The 22,413-nt window shown below is 46.4% G+C and overlaps 1 protein-coding gene across 1 annotated transcript in view; it reads right to left on the bottom strand.

The window, feature by feature from the left end:
• The window catches only part of WASF2 (WASP family member 2), a 30,156-nt gene extending 8,562 nt beyond the window's left edge, over window positions 1-21,594 (bottom strand). The window contains exons 1-3 of the mRNA XM_068917203.1: window positions 21,459-21,594; window positions 4,335-4,488; window positions 225-359 (exon numbers count right to left, since the gene is read on the bottom strand). Coding sequence (XP_068773304.1) covers window positions 225-359; window positions 4,335-4,464 — 265 coding nt within the window. The 5' untranslated portion in view covers window positions 4,465-4,488; window positions 21,459-21,594. The remainder of the gene's footprint in view (window positions 1-224; window positions 360-4,334; window positions 4,489-21,458) is intronic.
• Window positions 21,595-22,413: the final 819 nt, after the last annotated feature.

Below are 22,413 nucleotides of genomic sequence, written 5' to 3'. Positions count from 1 at the left end.
AGCAAATCTAGTCTCACCCAGCAAGGCTATACACATAAGCAGCACACATAAGTGGTTTGTTTTTTTTTTTTTTTTTAAAAAAGGAAAAAGTCCCTCTTAGTCCAAGAGAAAAAAAACATTCCAATACCCATCACAGTGTCAAGCTCATTTTAGGGCCACGAACCACACTTTGGTGAGAATCTTCAGCATGCTTGGCCTGCTAGGACTGTGCACCACTCCATTACCTTCTTCCTCTTTGGGATCCAGCTGAGTGACTTTGACTTGCAAGCGGTCAACTCTCTCGACGAGAACGCTCACCCGAGAGGCAAAGGTGTTGGCTTGAGTAAACAACTCTCCAAATATGTCCTCTGCAAATTTACCTGGAATATTAAAGTGTCCGCATTACTCTCGTGAACCATATCAGACCATATTCAATCCCCTAGCTTGCTTTCTTGAAACCATCCCCACCAAAATTAATCTGCCATTGCTGCTTCATATTGCATCAGCCAGCCATGAATGGCATTTAAAAGAAACATGGTTGTTTTCATGTTTGCCAGGGTTGAGACTAATACCCCATAAGGCAATGCTCTGTTCCACCAAAACCTGAGCCTTCTAAGGCATCTTTAAGCTATAAAGAAACAACTGACATACACTTCTGAAGTCATTATTAAAGTCACAAAAAAGGGCTGACAGTGCTACAGTGCTTTGAGTCTGGGTTGGTCTGCAGGTCCTTCAGGATTCTCTGCTGTTCTGTTTGTTAGACAAGCAAATACAGTTAGATTTTTATTGCTCTGGAGAATCTCAAAAGCTCCCACTCTCCAGCAGGCCCGCCTCCAGGGTAACTGGCACATATTTACAAGCTCAAAGTACTCTGGAACTATAGAGCAGACCCAGTCCTTGATCCTAAAGTCTGAGTTACAACCACACACAAAAGCACTGACCCTTTTGTTCCTTCAGGTGGCAGCATCTGAAAAATTGATGCATTCACGTTTATCCTAAATCAAAATCAAATGGGAACTTCTCAAACAGGGATATTCTCTCCGTAACAGCTTGGATTGCCCACTGGGCTGCCATGACAAACATCATCCATCGTCTGGACTGCGAGAGTGCCTGGAGGCTCAGCTCAGGAGCTCGCTGCACCTCTTAAAAGCATAACAAAAAGATGCCCTCTGTCCTTAAAATCTACACATACAACAAGGTGGCCCCAGGTAGACAGAGATGGGAGAAATGGAAGGAGGAACAAGAACTTACACCAAGTACTGACTTTTTGTTTTGCCCTTGTGCATCGCCTAGCACAGCGGGGCCCTAACCATGCTCAGCACAACACTGATCAAAACTGACTTGGCACCGACAGCAAAAGGTGCTCCCATGGAGTCCCTGCTGATGGGAACCATTTTCAGCCACAGCTGTTGAAAACAAGGCTGCTCCCAGTAAGCAGTCTGGTTTTGAACTGCATCATGGTATAGTCAACAGTTTGTTCCGGAACCTGCTCGCTGCTACTCCTAAAGATCCTCTCCAACCTTCAGGAAAGGACAACCAGTTGGAAGCCCCACTTTAACGGCAATTTTGAAAAATCTGGTGGTCTGTAATAAGTCACATCAGAAAGGCAAGTGCCTCCTCCGCAGGGCAATTTGAGGGCCCTACATCACAGTTGCGCTAATACTTTGAACTAGTCTAAATAGACACCGATGCCAGAAGAAGTTGTCCCTCCCTGTATCAGCTACTCGCTCCCACTCCCATGCAGTGCTCCTTTCACTGCCAAGCACTGGGGAACAAGCTAGGTTAAAAATCAACCTCCTCCACTCCTTTTGGTGGCAGTGCCAGCTTGAAGCGTTTGTGGAATGCAAACGCTGGAAGTTGACTTCAACTGACCTCTCTTTCTTCCACGCCCCTAGACAACACAAAAATCTCTGCATCTGCTCCACTAACAAGTTCTACCAGCTTCCCTCAAACTCACGAGAAGGGTTTTATTTCTGCAGACCTACGGAGCAGGGAGCTCTTGCTGAAACCAGGTTTCATGAAGGGTGCTCTCTGTTCAACAGCAGCACAAGACCAGCTGCCCTATTTTATTAAAGAGAGTAAGGGCTTACCTACAGGGCAACGTGACACCTCCCAGGAACAGCTCAAAAAGCAAAAGTTGCAATTTAGTTTTCATTTTAATGAGAACTGAAAACCATTTCTGAATTTCACAAGGAATTGCGATAAGCACTAGGAAAAAACAAAGTCTTTGGCTTGCAGTGCCAAGTGGTACATTTCAAGCATAAAATAACACAAACAGCGTTGCATGCGCTGGTCTTGACCCTGGAGGAAGAGGAAGGGACAGTCCATATTCCCTTACCTGTGCAAGGGCACCAAGACTGGGTTATCATCCAGGATTTCTCACATACTGTTCTGTTTCATGCACACTTTTAGATGGGGTAAGCTAGAGATTAGTTTTCTGGTTTAGTTACTTTGACTGCAAAAGTGCAGCTTACAATCAAAATTATCTTTGTCATGCACTGGCAGGAAGACAGACGGCATGATTTAATAGGTCTTTCCATCTTTAGCTTGTGGATTCTATAAAATCACATACAAATGCACAGTCGACTTATACAAAGTGCTACCAGCTGTGATAGTAACGAAGGGTAAACTCACTGGAATATGAAAGTTTGACAAGATTTATGTTTGCGTCTTTGTAAAGAGACTGTGGTGCACTAGGCATGGCTGATTATTCACTTGACAGGGCTGTCACAGCCTACTGAACCTGCTTTACATTCCTGTAATATTCAAACACATGAGGAAGGAGCGGATTTCTTTTCCAAAGTAGCAGCGATAAGGTGGGGGGCGAGGGGAGACAACAGTCTGGTCATTTGGGCGCAAGCGTTCTGTAGCAGTTACTCTAAATATCACTTCATTTAAAACACCACTGACCCTGGGGAAGCGGATAAGAGACAATGCTCAGCATTTCCTCCCCACCCGCCTCTCTCCCTTCTTATGCAGGGATGCACGCAAGTGTCGGTAAGAACCAGCTCTCCCAAGTTTCCCCCTCCAGCGCTCTCCTAGAGGTATCTGCGATTGGTCCAGCAGCACACACCTCCCCGCATCCCAGAGCGAGGCTCCCATGGTACCTTCCCGATGAAGGAACCAGGCTGCAATTTGGCTTCCAGCACTTCACTCTCTGACGAGGTAGAAACAGAGCAGCTTTGAATATCTGAGCTGCACAAAGAAGGTCTAAACCTGAGGGATCGCACCGGGGCTCCGTCACACTAACTCGCTGCATGCCAGCTTTCTCGGTAGCCGAGAACTGCACAGCTTTACTGCCTTCCTCCTCCTCATCTCACACGCACAAGATGGATTTTATTCGCACTCCACAACCATCTTAGATTAAAAAAAACCTAAGAAATTAACAACAAGGGTCAGTCGAACGTGAACAGAGACTGGCCTTGCCTGTGCAATGACATTTCTACAAGCAAACAGAATGGGATACCTACTGGCAATAAACACATGGAAAGAGACTGTACCCAAGCTTTCTCAGCCACATGCATACTACAGCAGAAGACAAGGGGCCTACTTTGCAGAGCAAGCAGAAAGCTCACGGACACCAGAGAGAAGCTAAACCATGCATTAATCTGATTATCGAAGTATTTGCTAGTCTTGCTTCAAGGGCAAAGGTGGCTAATCAGAATCCAGAGCATTTCAACAGAGCGAGGAGTCATCCCTGAGAGACCACAATTAACTCTTTATTCTTCTTACGGCATGTAGGCCCTCATTTTCCCTCCGGCCCTTAACAAGGCTACCGGTCAGCCCACTGGAGAGCTGAGCTAGGCACAGCTACAGTTTGTGCTGCTGTTTGAATGAGCGGTCCAAAACCCCCAACACCCCTGGGGCAATGCTTTGCCTGAACAGGGGACTTTGGGTCTTATGAGGAAGCAAACAGCATGGGCAAACAGGCTGGTTTCTGCATGTGTGCTTTAATTACCTTTCATTAAAAATAAGACTCCTGCCACACGGTAGATTCAACACAGTCGAGCTCCATTTAATAGCGCGTGCAATTACAGGCACATTCTCCAACACAAGACACTGGCTGCTCCGAGAGCCTCCCATTTTACAAGCCCGAGTTGTGCTCCATCCTTCCATCTGCAGTTTTGCTGCAGCCTTTCACACACGCACGAACCCCCCCCCCCCATTTGCTTTTAGACAGGAAGGCAGTGGGACCAAGGATATGAAATTAGCATCAGATTTCTTTAGGAAAACATTTTAGCATTACCCAGGGAAGGCAGATGGGGGAGAAATAGGAACACAGGAGTAGAAAGGGAGCTAAATAAAGAGCACTAGCGACTCCTGAGGGCAACGCGCAGGCTCGCCATGGTACTCACTCAGGCTGCCCAGCTGTCGAATGACATTTGCCAGGGTGATGTTGGTCATGCATTCCAGCTCGCTTCGAACGCTAGGCAACGTCTGACGGCACAGGTGCCTTGGCTCAATGTTCCTCGTTACTAACGGCATGGTGGACCTGCTTCAGGCACTGTTCTGAAAGATGAAAAACAACCCAAAAAAGAAACAGGAAAGGATTACTCAACCGCAAATTCCAGGCACACCAGAGCCATGGTGTTCGTTTTTCCTGCTCTCAAATAGCTTTATTTATAAGCCTTCTTTCCCCCTCCCCACCCTTATAAAACTGGTTCTTCAGAAATAAAGATCCTGCTGTTCTATTACTTGTAGTAACAGAAAAGACCCATCAGCTCAGGTGTCGAGGCAGAAAACTGCACATTCAGCCCACAAGCGAGGTGCTGCTGGCATTACCGCAGCCGTTGTTCCCTTCCTACCCATTTGCCGCCCCTGAGCGGGCTCCTTCCTTCCGCAGCCAGGCGCAGTGTCTTAGGCGAGCCTTACAAGCTCTTCTTCAAAATGTTTTAACTCACAATTAATACGTTTTCTTAAGCCAAGGGCATGAGAACTGAAGAAAAACAACAACAACAACAAAGCCTCTCGCAGTACGCCAAAGCACAGTGCCTCCCTCCTCCCTAGGAGCACAGACAGAAAGGGCTCTCCTGAAACAACAGGAAGTGCTTGCAGCTGACCAGGAAACTTTCTGGTGACTGTTCCTTATCCTGCAGGCTGCACCCCTCTTCCCTTGGAAAATCCCCGGGGGCCAAGGTTTACACTGCACCATTGTTTTTGCGTTACAGCACTTTTAATGTTGTGGGAGCTCTAATCAGGATGCAGGACTAGAGCACGCTCAGAAAGAAATCAAGATGGATTGTACAACAGTTGGAACAAGCTTCCAGTTCTTTCTTAAGAAAAAAAAAAAAAAGATAATAAATACATCAAGAAAGTGTCCGGAAGTTATGCTTTGGACAGAAAATGCTTTCATGTGCAAGTCAATGCCTTGAACTAACAAAGATCTCCTTCGCTAACATGCCGAAACATTGAAGCAACAAATAGTTCTCTCACTTGGAGGCGGACGAGCGGGGAGAGAAGGAAACTTGGGTAAACAGAGCTCAGGACGAGGAGCGTGATGCATGCCTGAAATCTTTAAAACTAAGTGAAAGCAAATACATCCCAACTTCTTGATTAATTTAGAAGGGGAAAGAATCACTTTTCTAGGTCAGCTAAGGAACAACCCAACAGAAGCAGCCAGCTCCCATGTGATAGGCATGCTGATCTGCTCAGGCTGGGTGTAAAAATAAAACAGGAAGCTAACAGCTTGGGGAACATGGCTTCCTGTCACCAACAGCAAAAAACCAAGAACCATAAAAAATCAGCTGTTCGCTCTTGACTTTGAGCCACCCTTTGATAGTCTCTGTGGCAGCTGGCAGCTTATCTTTGAGGTCCAGGAGTCCTTCCTGGATGCTTTTCTATCAGGGTGTTAAGAGGAAGAAGTGGGCATTATCCCTCCTAATTACCTCAGAAGCCAGATTTTGAATTGCTAAATTTGACCCATTAAGGCAGAGGAGTTCAAGAGCCACAGCGCACGGCGCGCAAGGATAGCTTCCAGACAAACAGATGCGGGTTGCCATTTTACGCCGCCTCGAAGCAAGGCATTTCATGCGTCTGTCCCTGCGCAAGGAAACGGTCCCCCAAAGTCTGTAAGCCTTCCCGAAGAGGGGAGCAAGAGGATCTGCATGCAAATAGAGAAAGCAGAGACTCTCTGAGGACTGAAGACCATGCTGGACTTCACTGTGTCCAAGCACCACAGCAGCCTCCAGTAACTGCTGGGATATTTAAAGAACAAGGTGAACTAAGGAAGGACCCTGACCCTTGCTTCTACAAAACCCACGTTTTATCGATTACAGCCAAACTCCTACAGTCTTTTGTTGGCTCTGGTGCTTTACGCAAGACAAACTTTCCCAGCTCCCCCCAGACTGCAGTCTGCACCAACAAGCAGCTCTCATAAACAAGGCAGCATTTGCAGGCTGCCTGCATCGAGCTTCTCTCCTGCGCGTCCCCAGGGCTCAGCCAGGAGAACACATGTGGCTAGGATCTGCAGAGCCACCGGTGGACAGCCCATCCACCAAGACCAGCTGGAAACCTTCCAAGGTGCAGGACAGTCAGAAGAAAAACAGCAAGAAGGGAAAAAATAAAGTCTATCTGCAGGGGGAAAGAGATGCAAGTCAGTACACATAAAGACAAGGGAAAAAACACAAACAAAAAAACCCCAAACAAGTCAACAGCTATGCTAGGTCATATTAGGGTGATAGAAGCAGGTACTGCTAATCTTTGCAAGTATGGGGAGAATGAGGGGCAGAAAATGGAATAATGCCCTGAACACCCCCGACAAACACCAGCTCAGAGTATGCTGTCTGCACCTGCACCCCCTCCCCACCTCCAAGCGTCTGCCTTCAAAGCACGTTCTGAAACTGGAAGCACAGAGTAGTGGTGAAAGTCGCTTTTTACAATGGTACAGCACATCTACAGTAAGGATTTGCACTGGTGCAAGACAGTCAGCAGAGATAAAGGCTAAGAAAAACACTCCCTTTATAGCCTCGCTCATCCTGCCAGCCACCCCCACCCTCCCCGCGCAGGCTGCCACACTCCACTGCAGAACCGAGAGTTTCGCCCTCGTGACTGTTACGACAGGCCTCCTCGCAGAGAGGACAGCGGCGCCGCTCCTTCCCAAGGCAACCCGGAGAGCTCTGCTGCCCCGTCGTTACTCCTCACCCCGGTCACAAGCTAGCGAGCAGCAGCGAAACTAAAAGATGAGATTAACCCAGCAAAGCCCAAGAGACAGGCAAGGCAGGGAGGATAGGACAGGCTACGGTCAACCCCCCTTCTGCTCTCGCAGTAGCCGGCGGCCTCTGGGACGAGGAGCATTTTAAAGAAAGATTTCCTCTGTCCCGAGTGGAAGGACGTTTTTATGATGGAACCAGGCAGACAGGAAATCTGGGATCTACAAGCAGAGCCTAGCGTCAGCATTAGTGGAAAGAGAAGTCAATGCCCCCGCAGGAAAACACTTCCCTGTTAGACCTCTCCCTCTTCCCAATCAGTCTTTGGTGGGTAGGTATAGAGATAACAGCTAATGGACTCCTGTAAAACCTTCATGCCTCATGAGTAGGTGGGACAAAGATTAATAGGCTGGATTGGAAAATAAGTGGTGTATTTCGAAAGCGGCAGTCAGGAGGGGGAGAAGATAAAATGTGGAGAAGGGACAAGCCATGAGAGCAGAGGGAGAGAAAGAGGAAGCAGAGGGCTGTAGAGAGCTCTCTGGGGGCAGGGAAAGGAAGGGGACAGAGAAACAGCAAATGAAACAAGGAAGGGACTGGCCTAAAAGAGCTTTCCAGGAGGCTCTGGCTTTTATTCTTTAAAAGAGTCATTAAGAAATTGATTGACAGCATGCTACCATTAAGTAAGGGCCACGCAGAACTGCCTTACTTTCAGTTGTCAGTGCATGACAGCGCAGCAATTTTCCACCCTGGCTAGCCAGCCTGGTCATCAGGCATTAGTCAGTGTCATGCAACTATTACAGATCATATATTACGACTAAATCCCACCATTCAAAAGTTTTTATCTCTTTGGCAGAGATGAGCATCTCTACTTGTTTATTAACACTGAAGATTAAATTTGTTTCTATACTACAATGGTGGGTGCATACAGCGTTTATAAAAAGCCGCAAGAACGGCAGTCCACGGGCACAGAACACCTGCACTGTTCCCACCGTAACCCGAGAGGAGATCAAGTACGTTAAAAGTAAAGGAAATTGCCACTGAGAAACAAAACTGTCTGCAGCAGATTTCTAATGAATATGGGAAAAGGAAAGGCAAACTGGAACACAGCGCTCATTATGTGAAGAGGCAAGTTGCAACACCCCGCTGGTGGGGAAAGCCACGGGAAAACACACCAACGCTGACGCTGCTTGGGTGCAAAGTCTGCAAATGCCATTGCACCAATTCACATTTAAAATACTTACCTTCAGGTGTTGTGCTTCACACCTTAAAAATGAGAAGTAAGGGCTTTTCTTAAGGTAACAAATGAATTTCTCTCTCACTTGAATCAGAGCTTCCCTACTTGCTCATGGCAAGTATTTCTTCGGAAGTCTCCAAGTCATGGCTTGAATCAAAGGCAGCTCCAAGCCCTGTTACGATGGCAGTGACTAAAAGCCAAACTATGTGAAAAGGCCAGCTTCGCCCCACAACTCCTTTCCGCTTACTTCCCCACAGCTGTAAGCTGCCCCACCTCCAGCTGGGCATTGCCAACATTCCTCATACTTTTCCCCTCTCCCGAAATGCTTATGCAGGCATTGCTTAGTGCCGGCCTCTTCCACAGCCCCACGCCGTTCCAGAAAAAGTTTGCTGAGCACAACAAAAGCCTTGGAAGCTTAGATCACCGCTCCTAGATTCCTAGCGATCTTCCAGCCACAACTGGCATCTCGTTTCCAGGATCCATTGGCCTTTTTTGGCTCCACATCGTCCTTCAGATCAACTCCTTTGCTTGCTCACTTCACACCCGGTGGTCTCAAACTCCTCAAATTTCCCCAGGGAAACAGGATTCGTGCCCTAGCCTTTCTTCACGCGGCTGCCTATCTGACACTCTATCGCTCCACAACAAGTTCTCACCTTGAATGTCTTTCTCACCAGTTTGTAAGTAGATTCTGACTTTGACAATTATTTTTGTCAAATACTCTTGGGGTGCTAAGGAACAAGCGCGGCACAACGCAGGCTAGTAAAAGCAAGATGCAGAATGCAGCTTGTGGTTCTTGCTTTTCCTAACCCACCACTCTGAGAAGAGCACAAGCTAAATTTAAAGAGGAGCTTGCTGCTACTAAGATTTCTGACCGGCAAGCCATCGACCATTCTTTCCACGAGCTCTGCTGTAGTGGATGACACAGGAATCCGAGTTCTGGACTGGAATCAAGCACAATTGGTTTGCTTCAAACAAAACTGCCAGTCTATAAACCCCTTGAACAAAGCTGTGTCTTATTGACTATTTTTAATAAATAGGGCTGGCACAGTAAAATTAGACAATTGTTATGAACAATAAAGGAGACAGACTTTGATTACAAGTATTCAGAAGCAATACAGGGACATTTTAGGATTGAGTATTTGCTTTCCAACACAAGTTCTGTCAACTGAAAACAGCTACTCAGACCAAATACTCCTTAACAAGCAGTTTGGGAGAACAGCAGAGAACAGCAAGAGAGGAACCATCCCTTTTTTTTTTTTTTTTTGGTATGGCAGGCAGATAGCACAGTCAATACCGCGGAGCAGAGAAGGCAGGCAGGACTACAAGGTGAGATGCGTGCATGCGATGCACACAAAGAGCTGTAAATAACAGTTTGACAGAGAGATCTGGCAAGGTTCTTCTCACCGATGTTTGACCAACTAGCATAGCATTAGTGGGAGTCACCTGGGTAATTCCCCACTCAATGTGACACACAACCTCTTAGATCAGGGACCATCTGCAAATAAATCTGGACCCCAGCAGTGATATCATCTGTCATGATGTCTGGTGCAGCACAAAGCACCTAAGGAGGACAGAGCACATTCTGGGGGGTGCGGTTGGGGGGGGGGGCGGAGGAGGGGAAATTAAGCTTTATTTCCAAGTACATTGTGGTGACCAATCCCCCTGCCCTCACCAGTAGTTATAAAATCCTCTGCCTGGACACAAACAAGCAACATAGTCAAGAAGATCTAGCCTTCAGCTAAGTGCCTTGGAGAGCAGCCTTTAGGAGTACCCATTGGGGGATTAGACACACCAGCAGGTTTTGGAATGAGGGAGGAAGGAGATAATCAGATCTGAAATTCCCATCAGTATGAAATGAGACTTAACTCTGTAGCTTGCCAACGCAGACTGACTGTTCTTTCTAATGTCTATGACAACTCTGCTTCAAATTTCAAGCCTCTCTCAGCAGTAACTACTCCCCCATGTAGCTGTAACGGCCAGAAAGAGACCGGCTTTTATGTAACCCCAAAAGACTAGCAGAAAGGGAAGCAGCAGCCACACACACGCAGAGAACTGGAAGAAAAAAAAAAAAATTCGGCAGAAGGCTCTGCTGAGTGCTCAGGGCTATATCCAAGCTCACAATGCAGCCACAGAGAAGTGGGATGCAGCAATCAGAAATGCTACAGTTACACACTCAGAGCGAGACCTAGCAATCAGTGCTGCATCTGAGCAATAGGGAGTGAAATTATAGAGCAAACTGCCATGTGATGCCACAAACTATTCCATTCCGCCAGCTGTAACAAGTATTCATTCCCAAAAACGCGTCACAGGCTCATCTGTCATTAACAGCCCAGCCTGCCAGCAGCTGAGCAAGAGTCAGCAGTGAAGGGCAGCTGCAGGGCTACTTCCTTTCACAGAGGTCTATTCTCCCCATAAGCCGCAGGGGAGTTGCATGGGTAAATCCCCACGCGCAGGGGAAAATGCTGCCCACCATCGCTTACCAGGCGCGAAGAATGGAAAACCCGGGCTGCCCTCTTACCCACCATCACACAAAAGCTTTCCTGAAGCAGGATCTGTTGAAAGCACGGGGCCTTCAAGAGGAGAGTAAGCTGATCGCAATAAAACCCTCTGCATATTAATATTCCACCTCAATCACCAGCTCGAGAACTTCAGAGATACAATCTGCCAGCGTTGCGAAAGAAGTGTTTCAGCAATAGCATGGGGTAAGAGCAGCACTGCACATTTCCACAGCTATGTTCTGACACTAGGAAATGTCAACCCTGATCTCGCAGAAAAACGAAGCGTCATACAATGCACTGAGGAGTCCTTGAGCCAACAAATACCTAGCTTGCTCAGTTCCCAGAGTAAAAATACTAAAAATATTCTTTTCTCTTTTTTTTTGTCTGCCATCTCTAAAAAAATGCAAAAGAGACCCAAAAAGCCATTTGCTTTTTTTTTTTTTTTGTTTTTCCCCTGACTCACGTATTATCATCATTTACTGCCCTAAAGGGGATTGCACAGGTGTGACTGAAAATTTGGCTCTTCCTTTCAAACTTTTGTTATCAGCTTTGCTGAAGATGATCTTGCTGGAATAGATGCCAGCCTGCCCTCCAGGAGAGGGACTAGCTCTAAGCTGCTGGCAGAAATCGAACCGGGGGTGGATGGGGAGGTTGTCACTAAGGGGGAACATGGAGATCTTCTCGCTTCCGTTGGAGTGTAATTACAGGGCCAGCAGTTTGACCTAGCCTCCCCCCCCCCCCCCCCAAAAACATACCAGTGCCTAATTAATGTTTTCATTCATTTAGCTGAAAAACAAGTTAAACAAAGAGGGTCACCTGGTGTTCCTATCAATGCTCTACCAAGATACAGGCAGAACAAATGCATTTAAATAAAACTCTAGAAGAGATGTGACAAGAGAAAGGCAGTTTAGCTCAATTAGAGAGAGCTGTCACAGAGATTTGATTCTCAGAATACAGAACTATTGATTAAACAGGAATTAAAGCTCAGAAACAGAAAGGTTTCAAGGTCTTTGCCATGAGAATATACATCAGGAGAGAGACTGGAAGGACTCCCTCGGCACTAGAAGAGTTCTGGCGTTGTTGCTTCCTAGGAAACAGGAGGTATAAAGGGAGCAGAACATCTTCTGTTAAACCTATGAATAATTTTGGCAAGGATACAAGGTCAGTGACAATACAGAACAAAATTGTAAGCCTCAACCAACAGGTGGCTTGGGACTACTCAGATGCAGAAATCCTGCTTTAGGTTCTCAAATATTTATCTAGTATGTGGGGAGCGGCCTGGTCACAGGGACAGGTATGAGCCCATCAGCAGATCTCCAGCTACACATGGCCTGAGGCTGAACCACTCACTGTCCAAAGGTTATTCAATGACTTACACTAGATGAGTCAGTCTCAATCATCTGTTCCCAGGCAGTTAAGGGCCCCCTAAACAGTAACAAGCACCAGGTTCAGCAGCCACAGCAACCCAAGAGACAGAGCTCTGCTAAAGGGGACAGCCACTCTGGCACCCGAAGCGAGTCCTCAGAGGGCAAGGCTGGGAAGCATTCACTGGCAAAGGAGACGGTTTCATTTCTGTCCCAATCCAGGCAAAATGAGTTCCGGATAAAATCAGAAGATTTAATTTCCCAAGTCTTTAAGCTTAGCACGTTCTAACAGCACTGAATACTCTTGAAAAGGTGTCAACTGGAAAACAGGCAATTCAGGTGACGACGCAAGCACCATTATTCTCAACAGCTTAATTTTTAACTGCTGTTGGTATCCAAGCCTCACGACATCGCTATGCGGATGCCTGCACAGAACTACAGGCCAACTTCTGCAAATGGTGCACGGCTGCTAAAGCAAACGCCACTGAATCGCTCATTCCCAAGCTGAATTACTGCTAATGAGGATAGCATGTTTTCTTCCTCTCCTTCACACCAGCCTCCTCCAGCAAGAGGAAAGGCTTATGCCTGTTAGCTCTTAACAAAACATTCAGTGCAAAGCACAACTCTCACAATACATCAGCATATTCTCATTCTAGGGCAGTGCTCTGCAATTAATACGGAAGAAGAGGGTGTGGTTTTTCTCTAAATGACTTATTCCTGAAGCCTGAGCATATTTTAACCTTCCTTTTCAGCAGATAAACTCTCTCATTTGCAACTAAGCCCAGCCTCCCCTCCTTTAACACACACTAAACTATTTTGATTAACGAAAGAGTATGAACAAACCAGTTCCAACTGTTTTCTATACAGCTCAACTGCTCTTTCGGTTTCAGCTCACGCCTAGATAATTATATCACAGCACCGAGTGCCCCCACCCTTCTGCTGCACTTGGGGAATACTGGAAAGATAAGTCTTTTCTTAATTATTAAATGTAAATAGCTCATTAAATATAATCCAATTACTTTAATTGTAAGAAAAAGGAAGTAATTACAATATGTACATGTATTCTTGCCTGAACAGTTTCAATATCTTAAATGAATCTTTGCAGCATTAATATTTTTAAGTTAACCTCTGACATGAGAAAAAAACCATACCGACTCCCTTATATTTTCAGAAGTGTTATATCTGCTGGGATTTCTGTCACAAAAACAAGTGAACAGCCTTAAGCATCTAAATTCAAACGGTTTATGAACAATGTCTTAAGTCAAAATAACACATGGGTTTTCTACTATGAAGGAAAAAAAAGTACAGATTAAAGCCCCTAATGTGTTTCGTGGATCTCCCGAGTCAAGCGAGGCAGAAAAAGGGCAATATCGGGTACCATTAAAAACCTAGCAGGACGGACAAACCCCCACACCTGCAAGTACCTAAGGCAACCGCGAATCCTGGGTTTTCCAAGCACATTCTCCCTCCCTAGCGCTACGGACTGTCCTGTCTGAGGGTGGGGAAAGGAACCAGGGGCTGGGGAGGGGGAAAGGAGTCCGTCCTATTTTTAGGATTAGCCAATTATTTCGGAGAAGTGGCCACAGCACAGGCACAGAGGCACCCAGTGAGGCGACCTCACCTGCGCAGTAACAGATTCTGGTTGCTGTGCATGCACAAGCCGTCTGCGCAGCGCACGGGCACAGTGCACAGTCCCAGGCTGCCATTTGGGATTTGCCAGCAGAGCTGCAGGAAGCTGCGAGGAGCAGCCCTCTGGTTTTGCTCAACAGAGTCACAGTTCTTGGACTCACTTTCTTCATCAGCCCAGCCAGCGGGACCTAATAGCCTTCCAAGCAGACTTCAGCAAGAGCCTCACTGCTTCAGTCAGGCCCTCTGGTTTGAGAGGGCAGGGTCAAGTTTCAATTTGGATTTGGTGGCAGATGCCTGTGTAATCTCCTTGGGACATTCAGAAAAATATTCTTTTTTAACTGCAGTTGTTTCCATTTTGTATGTTCCGAGCCCAGCTGTGATCTCACCTTATGTAATCTGCAGTGCAAGCTCCAAGCTCTGCACCATGCAAAACTACTCCAGAGTGTTTGAAACCATCACTTTATTTAACTGATCTTTTCAGGAGGAGAGATTAGACTGTATTAGGGTTGCTAGAGATGCAAGTCTTTCTATCAAAGCTCACCACAAGGTCCATAATAAGCTGCTTTATGGAAGCCTCTCATGTGAAGCCAGACCCTAGATGTAACCTCCTTGATACAATATGGAATTCTCAATAGCAACCAAAAGGCTATTTTGTATAAGTTAATTACATGGGTTTTTAATTTAGCCTCCAGGGGGGAAGTGGCCAGTTATTTCATGCTGCCCTAGACAGAAGGTAAAGGTTTTACAAGCTGTGTTTATAGCTATATGCCTTCTTCCAGGAAAGGATCGGCTCAACAGCTGTTGGTATTGAAAGAACAGGATCTGGGTGTGTGCATGGTTCGCTCGCCTTTTATTTATTTATTTTTTTTGCAGCTGCAAGGCCAAAACCATAAGAGTGCGAGCTTTTTCTTACGGTGCACAAAAGCTGGGTGCCTGAAAGGGAACTCGCTTCCGCTCTGGCAAGCACTCAGCTAACTATTTGCTGGGCTAAGGGGTGGTCGTGGAACTTTCACCCATCCATTCAACCAGGGCTGCTGTTCCCCCTCCCTCCCAATTAAATCCCATTTTTTGCACTCCATGCATGAACTGCAGCTACACCAATACATCAGATATTGTGGCTGATAGCCTTCTCTGAATGCCACTTAAAGCCCTCCAGTGCAGCGCTGCCTGGAAGTAAAGCGTCATTCATTCTTTGAGCAACAGAAGAGACTTCTGCTATACAGACACTTGAAGTAGGACTCTAAGAAGTAGAAAAGGGCATGCAGTGAAAGAGGAAATGAGAAATTAAAACCACATTCAATCTTATTAGCGGTAATACAATAGGTCAAAGCACTTTGCAAAATTCTACAGCGAGTGAACGATTTATGCAGAACTCCTATGCAGCAAGTAACACCGGCCTGTTTGGCTGTTACAGAAAGAGCAGAGATTCTCAATGGCTATTTTAAGCAGTTCAGCTGGGAAAGGGCGAGGGCTAGGGGTATTACCTCATGGGTTTCAGGAGAGGATATTTGCAAGACTGGAATCTAAGTCACATTCCCCCTCCTCCTTTCCCATCTGAAACATTTTCTCTCTCTAGGGAATCCCAGCATCTTATAAGAGAAGCCTCTTTGAAGTACCGCAAAGTGGCATTGCTCATCATTTCAGTAATGATAGTAAATAAGCTCTACTATTTTGTTGATCCTGTTCCTTTTGCTTTACAAACAAAAGGTCAGAATCATTAGCCCAGTTTTATGAGCGAGCAGAAATGGGAGACTCAAAACAGTTAGGTGACTCTGTAACAGCATATGAAATAGCAGCAGCTAAACGAGACAAAACTTGAAACCACAGGACTGGAACCAAGAAGAGCCGTGCTCGTTTGTCCAGTCTTCAGCTAAACCAGCATCCTCTCCACCAGTGGACAGCTATCAGATGCTTCAAGAGCAACAATCTTCCCTTTTCCCACTTTGCAGCAGTCTGCTCCTTAAGCCCACTTTGAAACAAATAATATCATTTAATTGCCCTTTATGCATTTCACTTCCGATAATTTGTCTCATCAACTTATGAACTTATCTAAACTGCTGGCATCCATGAAATCTTGGGGCAGCAAGTCCAATATTTATCATACACCATGTGAAAAAAAAAAAAACCCACTTCCTTTTATGCCCTGCGCTTTACAATTAGGAGATATTCATCTCAACTCCAGGTATGGAAAGAAGTAGGTCTTTGCTTCATAAAGAGATTGTTCAAATAAATGCACCACCATCCATATTAAATAAGTACCTTCTGAGAAGAAGGTTATCTGGCTACCTCACACAACAGAAGAGATTTCAATTCTTACTGAACACTTTTCAGCAGAAGCCAAAAAAGAAAAAAAGAAAAACCACACACACTCCTGGTTTAGATTTGATTTACAGCAGCAGTAAGAAGAAATTATTTTTAGTGCAAAGCTCTTTGCCCATTCTCTACTGTGCTCCTCTTCAACAGTAATATAGGAGAATCAAAACCTTTAAAACAACAGGTCACTAGTGATCTCAGAGCAGCACCTCCAAATTGATGGCACAGCAGCAACCTCCCATGCAGAAATTGAAGCCTTCAAGCACAAATGCTAAGTGCTGTTGCTTCATAAGCACGTTCCATCTTCTCTTCACATCACAGCATCCTTTAAATCACCACTTCTCCCAGGCACAGGTGCAAGGACACTGCTTCACAGGAGGCGACTACGCAGAACTCCTCAGAGGACTAGAGCAGGCCACCACTGACCCCATTTGTGGGAGCAAGAGCACAGCTAGAAAGAGATGCCACACAGAATTGTATGGGAAAAGTCAACTATCATCACACAAAAACACCAAAGCTAAATCAGAAATACTTCAGCATCAGAAGACAAACAGACTATCCTTCACATTTGCAAGCGCTACTGCTTGCCACCAGGCCTATGACCAACAGGGACTCCTAAGCCCCCCCTATAAAATTTCTTCAGCAAAATCCCTGGCAGACGCATACTTGAGGTATCTGTGCTCCACCGCTTCTCGAGTAGCAACGTAATACCAGAAAGCTTTACTGCGATTTCAAGAATTAGGGCAGGATCTTGAAGAACCATTCCTTAGTCCTATTATTGCACTACAGTAAACACAAGCTTTGGATTTGAGAATGTAATTAATGCTATGTTCTGCCCTCTGCACTGTTTGCTCAACAAAACAAGATGGAAGTTCATGTTTCAGCTCTTCTGGGAGGGGACCATCCCCCCTACTGCCCCCAAGAACAAAAAAAATCCTGCAAGTCTGCTGGTGGAAAAACTAATCTCGTACAAATCTGAATTAGGCCTGCTCCTGATAGCCTTTTACTTATTACCACGGCCTTTACAGTGAAGCCTGATCAGTAGTGTTAGTAGCCTACTCTTCTCAAAAAGAAAACATACTGGATATTTATTATACAGTTACAAAAATAGAGAGGAAGTAAATTTCAACAGGGCGGTTCTGTTCTGAGCAGTCACTTGCTTATTACCCATAAGCTATTTCCACATGACTTTTATTTTTTTTAATCCAGTGTTTATAAATACCTAAGATATTTAAATAAATGTTAATCTGTCATAACTAAGGGTGTGATCACACATATTTATTTTTGCACAGTGAGAATAAATATTCAATATAAATACACAATTTCTTACTACAAATTCCATTAAAAGTGAGAGCGTTGCTGAAAATAGTAAAATACCATAAGACAGGTAAATGTTCTGCTGGGAAAAATAGCTGTATTTTGCTTTTCTAAACTTCAGCACAATGAAAACATCAGAGAAACATTATTTCAATTCTAGTTTGTCCCCTGTGCATTCTGCACCCCTATAGCATTATTTTAGGATCAAATTCAGAACTGAGCCATCAGACAGTGGCTGGTTTTGGCCATTTTAACCCTTGAGACAAACGCATGCTTTTTGCAGAGTCCTCACATCCCATTCTATATGAAAACAGGAAGTTTATACATACCATATGCAAGCACCTACAATTGCCATTCAACAGTGTTTCTGACTCGTGCAGCATAGACAGCAATGTGTTTTGCTCAGCCAAATGACCGAAGGCTAAGTATTATCATTAAACAGAGCACAAACAAAACAGAAAACCTTACATTTAAAATTACTAGACGTTTGATTGCAGAATATCCATGGAGAGAAGCTATCCTGAAGGATTAAAGATGAGTCTTACGCTTGCTGAAGTCTTCCTTATTACAGTCTGTCAAAGAAAACTAACCTAATTTTGGTAGAAATATTAATCCAAACAACCTTCTTTGTTCTTCCATCCCCAAAAAATAATAATCAGGAGATGGACTTACCAACGTACCTACATGCATAGGAGGCAATCACTGAAAAGTTTTAACCCCTCCACCCACACTACAAGATTATCTAAGCTTTGTGATTGAAATCAACTTTTCCTACCCCAGCCCTGAAGAATGAGATACATTCAAAGCAGTCAGAGAAACTGGGTTGCTAGTTACAGTAAAGGTTATATGATTTTTAATGAATCACTGCTCACATATACACTCTGAGCAGTAACTCAAAAATACACTGTTTCTGTTCACTGTGTTATATTATTCTGAGGGAAATGAGTTTTATAGTCTGTTAAAAAACAAACCAACCCACCACACCACTTTATTAACTCATTACTTCAAACTCCAGCAGTGATACCTCTAAGGAAAAGAAGGTTACAGTTCCAGGCCTCTATCTTCCTTCAGTAAGCCACTAGTTTAATACCACCACGTTTCAAATAGGGTAGGCACAAAACAAAGTAGTTGGAAACACACTGCATTTCCTTTTCCCCAAACTCTTGGCCTGCATTTCCCCCCCTCCCCCCAGCATAGTTTTACAAAGCCAGAGCTTGAAAGATTTGTTAGGAATGTACACCAGACAGAAGCTAAAGCGAGAAATGGGGGCAAGCCTATAGCCTAAGATCAGGTAAGAGAAGACTGTTTCATTTCATTGCTGCACCTTTGATTTTGTGGGGCTGGGGCTGTGAGAACAGTGAAATGAAGCAGGGCTCTTGCTAACATCACCGTACAGCAGCTTGGAAAAACTGATCAGCAGCAGAGAGATTGGAAAGGCTTATTTCCATTGCTTTGAAGAGGAAGGAGTCTAACAGGCATGAGCCACCAGAAGGGTTTTTTTTTTTTTTTTTTTTAAAAAAAAAAAGGATGGAATTTGGGATATTTACTTCTTGAACTTGTTACAAGATAAATAAACAATATCAACTTTCTTTTTTTAAAGCAGTGAAAACATGCTGCACTTTGGGAAAGAGTTTACATTCAGTTCACCCTTGGAAAATTATGCTCTTACAACCAACACCCATTACATATAGCAAAGCTTCACCTTGATTCGCCTGGGCTACATAGGGAGCTGATAGGCCTGCTCTTTGCCCCTAACTGAAGGGAGTCTTTTAGTCAAGCAGCATGTGATGCTTTCAAAATGAGAGGTTCTGGGTTCAATCCCTGCTGTCACCAACCTGCTCAGGTGCAATACTGCCCACTGCACCTTGTGCAAGGATTTGAATTAGGCCTCAAAGACTGTGGTCAAGCTGTTTCATTCAAATCCTGTATTTCAAGTACACACCTTAAAAAAAAAAAAACCTGCAGAATTGTGAAGTGCCTGACCTACTCCACCCCACTCGCTGGATAAAGCTTGTCCTTGGCTGCGAGTGCAAGTGGATTTTCAAAGTCACTCTATCAACATATTGTCTGTGTTTTCAGTTGGTAGATGTAAGCTTTAGTTTGTTTTTAAACTAAGTTTGTTTTAGCTAAGTATTAGTTTCTATGACAAAAATCCACTCAAGGTCACTAAAAGGCCAGTCAGAATTCCTAATGAATAGGGTTGCAACACAGCATTTTAATTCCAGCAGCATTTTATAGCAACCAATTCTACAAGCTTTTAAAACTAGCAGAAAACATAACTATTCCCCTTCCTCATGTGATCAAGCAGACACACTTTAATACTTCCCATAAAGTAACATTTTGCATCAACTTTGCCACAGGGAAACGCACACACACACTACTGGCCTGTCACGTCTTTTACTTTCAATCTTTCCGTTCTCACGAGATTTCCCAGTTCGAGGGAAAGATGCACAAGTGTGAGAGTTACAAAAGGTTTGATAACTTGTGGCCTTGTCTGCAGCAATTATAGCCTGGTCTGTATCAGGTGTACTCACTGAAGTTCCTTATCATCATTAAGATTATTTCATATCCACTAAGATCTGCCATGCTGGGAGTCTTAGACTGTCAGCATTTTCTAATGTCTTATTGAACAGGCCAATACTTGGCGTTCACACGCCATATAGTCCCGCTAGCAGGTCCATCTACGTGAGGGCTCCCAAGTCTGCTGCTACTAATGGAAGTAAATCAGTAAGGCCAAATGTGAAACTTTCAGCAGAAAAAAACTCCTACCAGAGGAAGGTCTTTAAGGTCAAACAATAGCTAACAGGGAGGAGCTGCAACATCTTGCCTTTCTCCAAAGGACATACGCTATTTGTATCCCAAAGGAGTAGCTCCAATATAAACCCAAATGCTAGTGAGGTACAACCCTGAGGACATTGCCTGGCAACTTATTTCTTCTCTGAAAGAAATATGATCTGAGGTCACTGGTAGGTCAGCACATTTGACCAAATTACCCAACCATATGCCGTTACACCCTTTAAAGCTTCTTTTCAGATAGTGCCCAGGGATTTAACACTAGGGAAGATATTTCCAACATATGCACCCACACAGTCCTACCTCAAGTAGTTTGACATTTTACATGGCTGCATGGTTAGCTGCTAGTTGAGGGGCTTACACACATCCATAAGGTGTACCCACACATACTGAAGGATGCACCCACTTCTGGGGCAGGAGGACAGCCAGCAGGGAGAAAGCATTTTCACAGCAACCCTCCATGAGGGCAGTCACCAGAACTTGCACCAACAAGGGCAGTCAGCCACTCGCACGGATAAACTTTCTACACAAGTAAGAGACACGCACGCATTTGCGCAAGCACCATTTCGATGAACTAATGTCAAGGCCTGAGAGCAAAGGCTGCGACCAGCCTGGTAAGGGAAGGACCCCCGCCACCCCCAGCAAAGCAGCACTTCTTCTCCTTTAGGGAGCACCCCAGCAACCTCTCCTCCTCCCCAGGCCCCTCAAGTTATTCCCAGCTAAGCTAGACCTCAGTAACAACCCCAGGACAGGGGCTGACACCACTAAGAGCTCAGCACCCAGCCTTCCCCTAACCCAGCCCAGGGCACTGGCACCCCCCGGGCAGGGCAGCCCCCTCCCCCTCAGCCCCCCAGGCAGGGCAGCCCCAGCCCAGGCCACGCAGCCCAGCACTGAGCCACGGCCCCTGGGAGGGGCAGGGCAAGTGTCAGCCTGGGATAAGGCCATTCCCTTCCCCCTTCCTCCCCCCGCCCCAGGCCGGGGCCAGACCCCCCCCCAAGACCGGGGGCACCAGAGCCCACACAGGGCAGGGGGCTCACTATGTAGCAGGAAACAGGGCCCGGCTCACCCCGAGAGCTCACTATTTGGCAAGGGCCTAACGGCCCACCCCAGCGCCTCCGCCTCTTTCCCCGGGGAAGAGGCGGCCGGGGGGGGCCGGGGGGTCGCCGCTACCCCCTCTCGCACTCACCCCACTCCGAGGCTGTCTTCTGCGGCCCCCTCGGCTCGCTACCACCAGGGCGGGCCAGCCCGGCCGTCCGCCATTCCACGGCTCCCCCTCCCTACCCTGACTAAACTTTGCCCCGCCTCCTCCCGGCCGCCGGTCCGCTACACCGTTGGCTCGCTGGCCAAGGCTACTGCCCTGCCATTGGCTGAGCGCTGCCGTCTATCAAAGCCGTCCTACGCCACTTGCGTACGAAATCGGAGCAGCAAAAGAACCCCACCCAAGCGGGCCGCGCAAAGTGAGTAAACAGGGAGGAAAGTACCATCCAGGGGATTAAAGAGGGGATCCTTGGATGACAAGGAGAGAAACATTTCCAGGGAAGCGGGGAGAATCCCGACGTCACGCAAAGCGACAGAATTTCAAAATATACATCTGGGACTGTGGGTGCCAGAGCACGGTTTTCTTCTAGGTTAGCCTGGAGGAAAAGGGTCTCTTTCCTTTCCGGAGTCCCCCCCCAAGTGCTGCACCTTGGTGCTGCCTTTCGCCTCTATGGTCTGACGCCCCGCAAGGAAAGTTCCACCTGGGGGAGCGGGGGTGTCACGCCAGGGCGGCGCGGCCGCCGGGGGGGGGGGGGAAGAGGGGCAGGGGTGGGGGTGAGGGGGCGGCGGTGGGATAGGGTGGCAGTTGGGGGTCAGGGGTGGCAGTGAGGAGTCAGGGGTGGGGAGAGGGTGGCGGTTAGGGGGTAGGGGTGGGGAGAGGGTGGTGGTTAGGGGACAGGGCTGGGGACAGGGGTGGCAGTGAGGAGTCAGGGGTGGGGACAGGGTGGTGGTTAGGGGACAGGGCTGGGGACAGGGGTGGCATTTAGGGGAGGGGGTGGGGACAGGGTGGCAGTTAGGGGGTAGGGGTGGAGACAGGGTGGCGGTTAGGGGACAGGGTGGCAGTGATGGGGTATGGGTGAGGGGCTTTGGGGAGAGGGGAGGAG

Source organism: Struthio camelus, chromosome 23, assembly GCF_040807025.1.
Source record: "Struthio camelus isolate bStrCam1 chromosome 23, bStrCam1.hap1, whole genome shotgun sequence".
NCBI classification, from domain to species: domain Eukaryota; kingdom Metazoa; phylum Chordata; class Aves; order Struthioniformes; family Struthionidae; genus Struthio; species Struthio camelus.
Note: the sequence above shows the minus strand (reverse complement) of the source record. Positions and strands in the feature narration are given on the sequence as shown.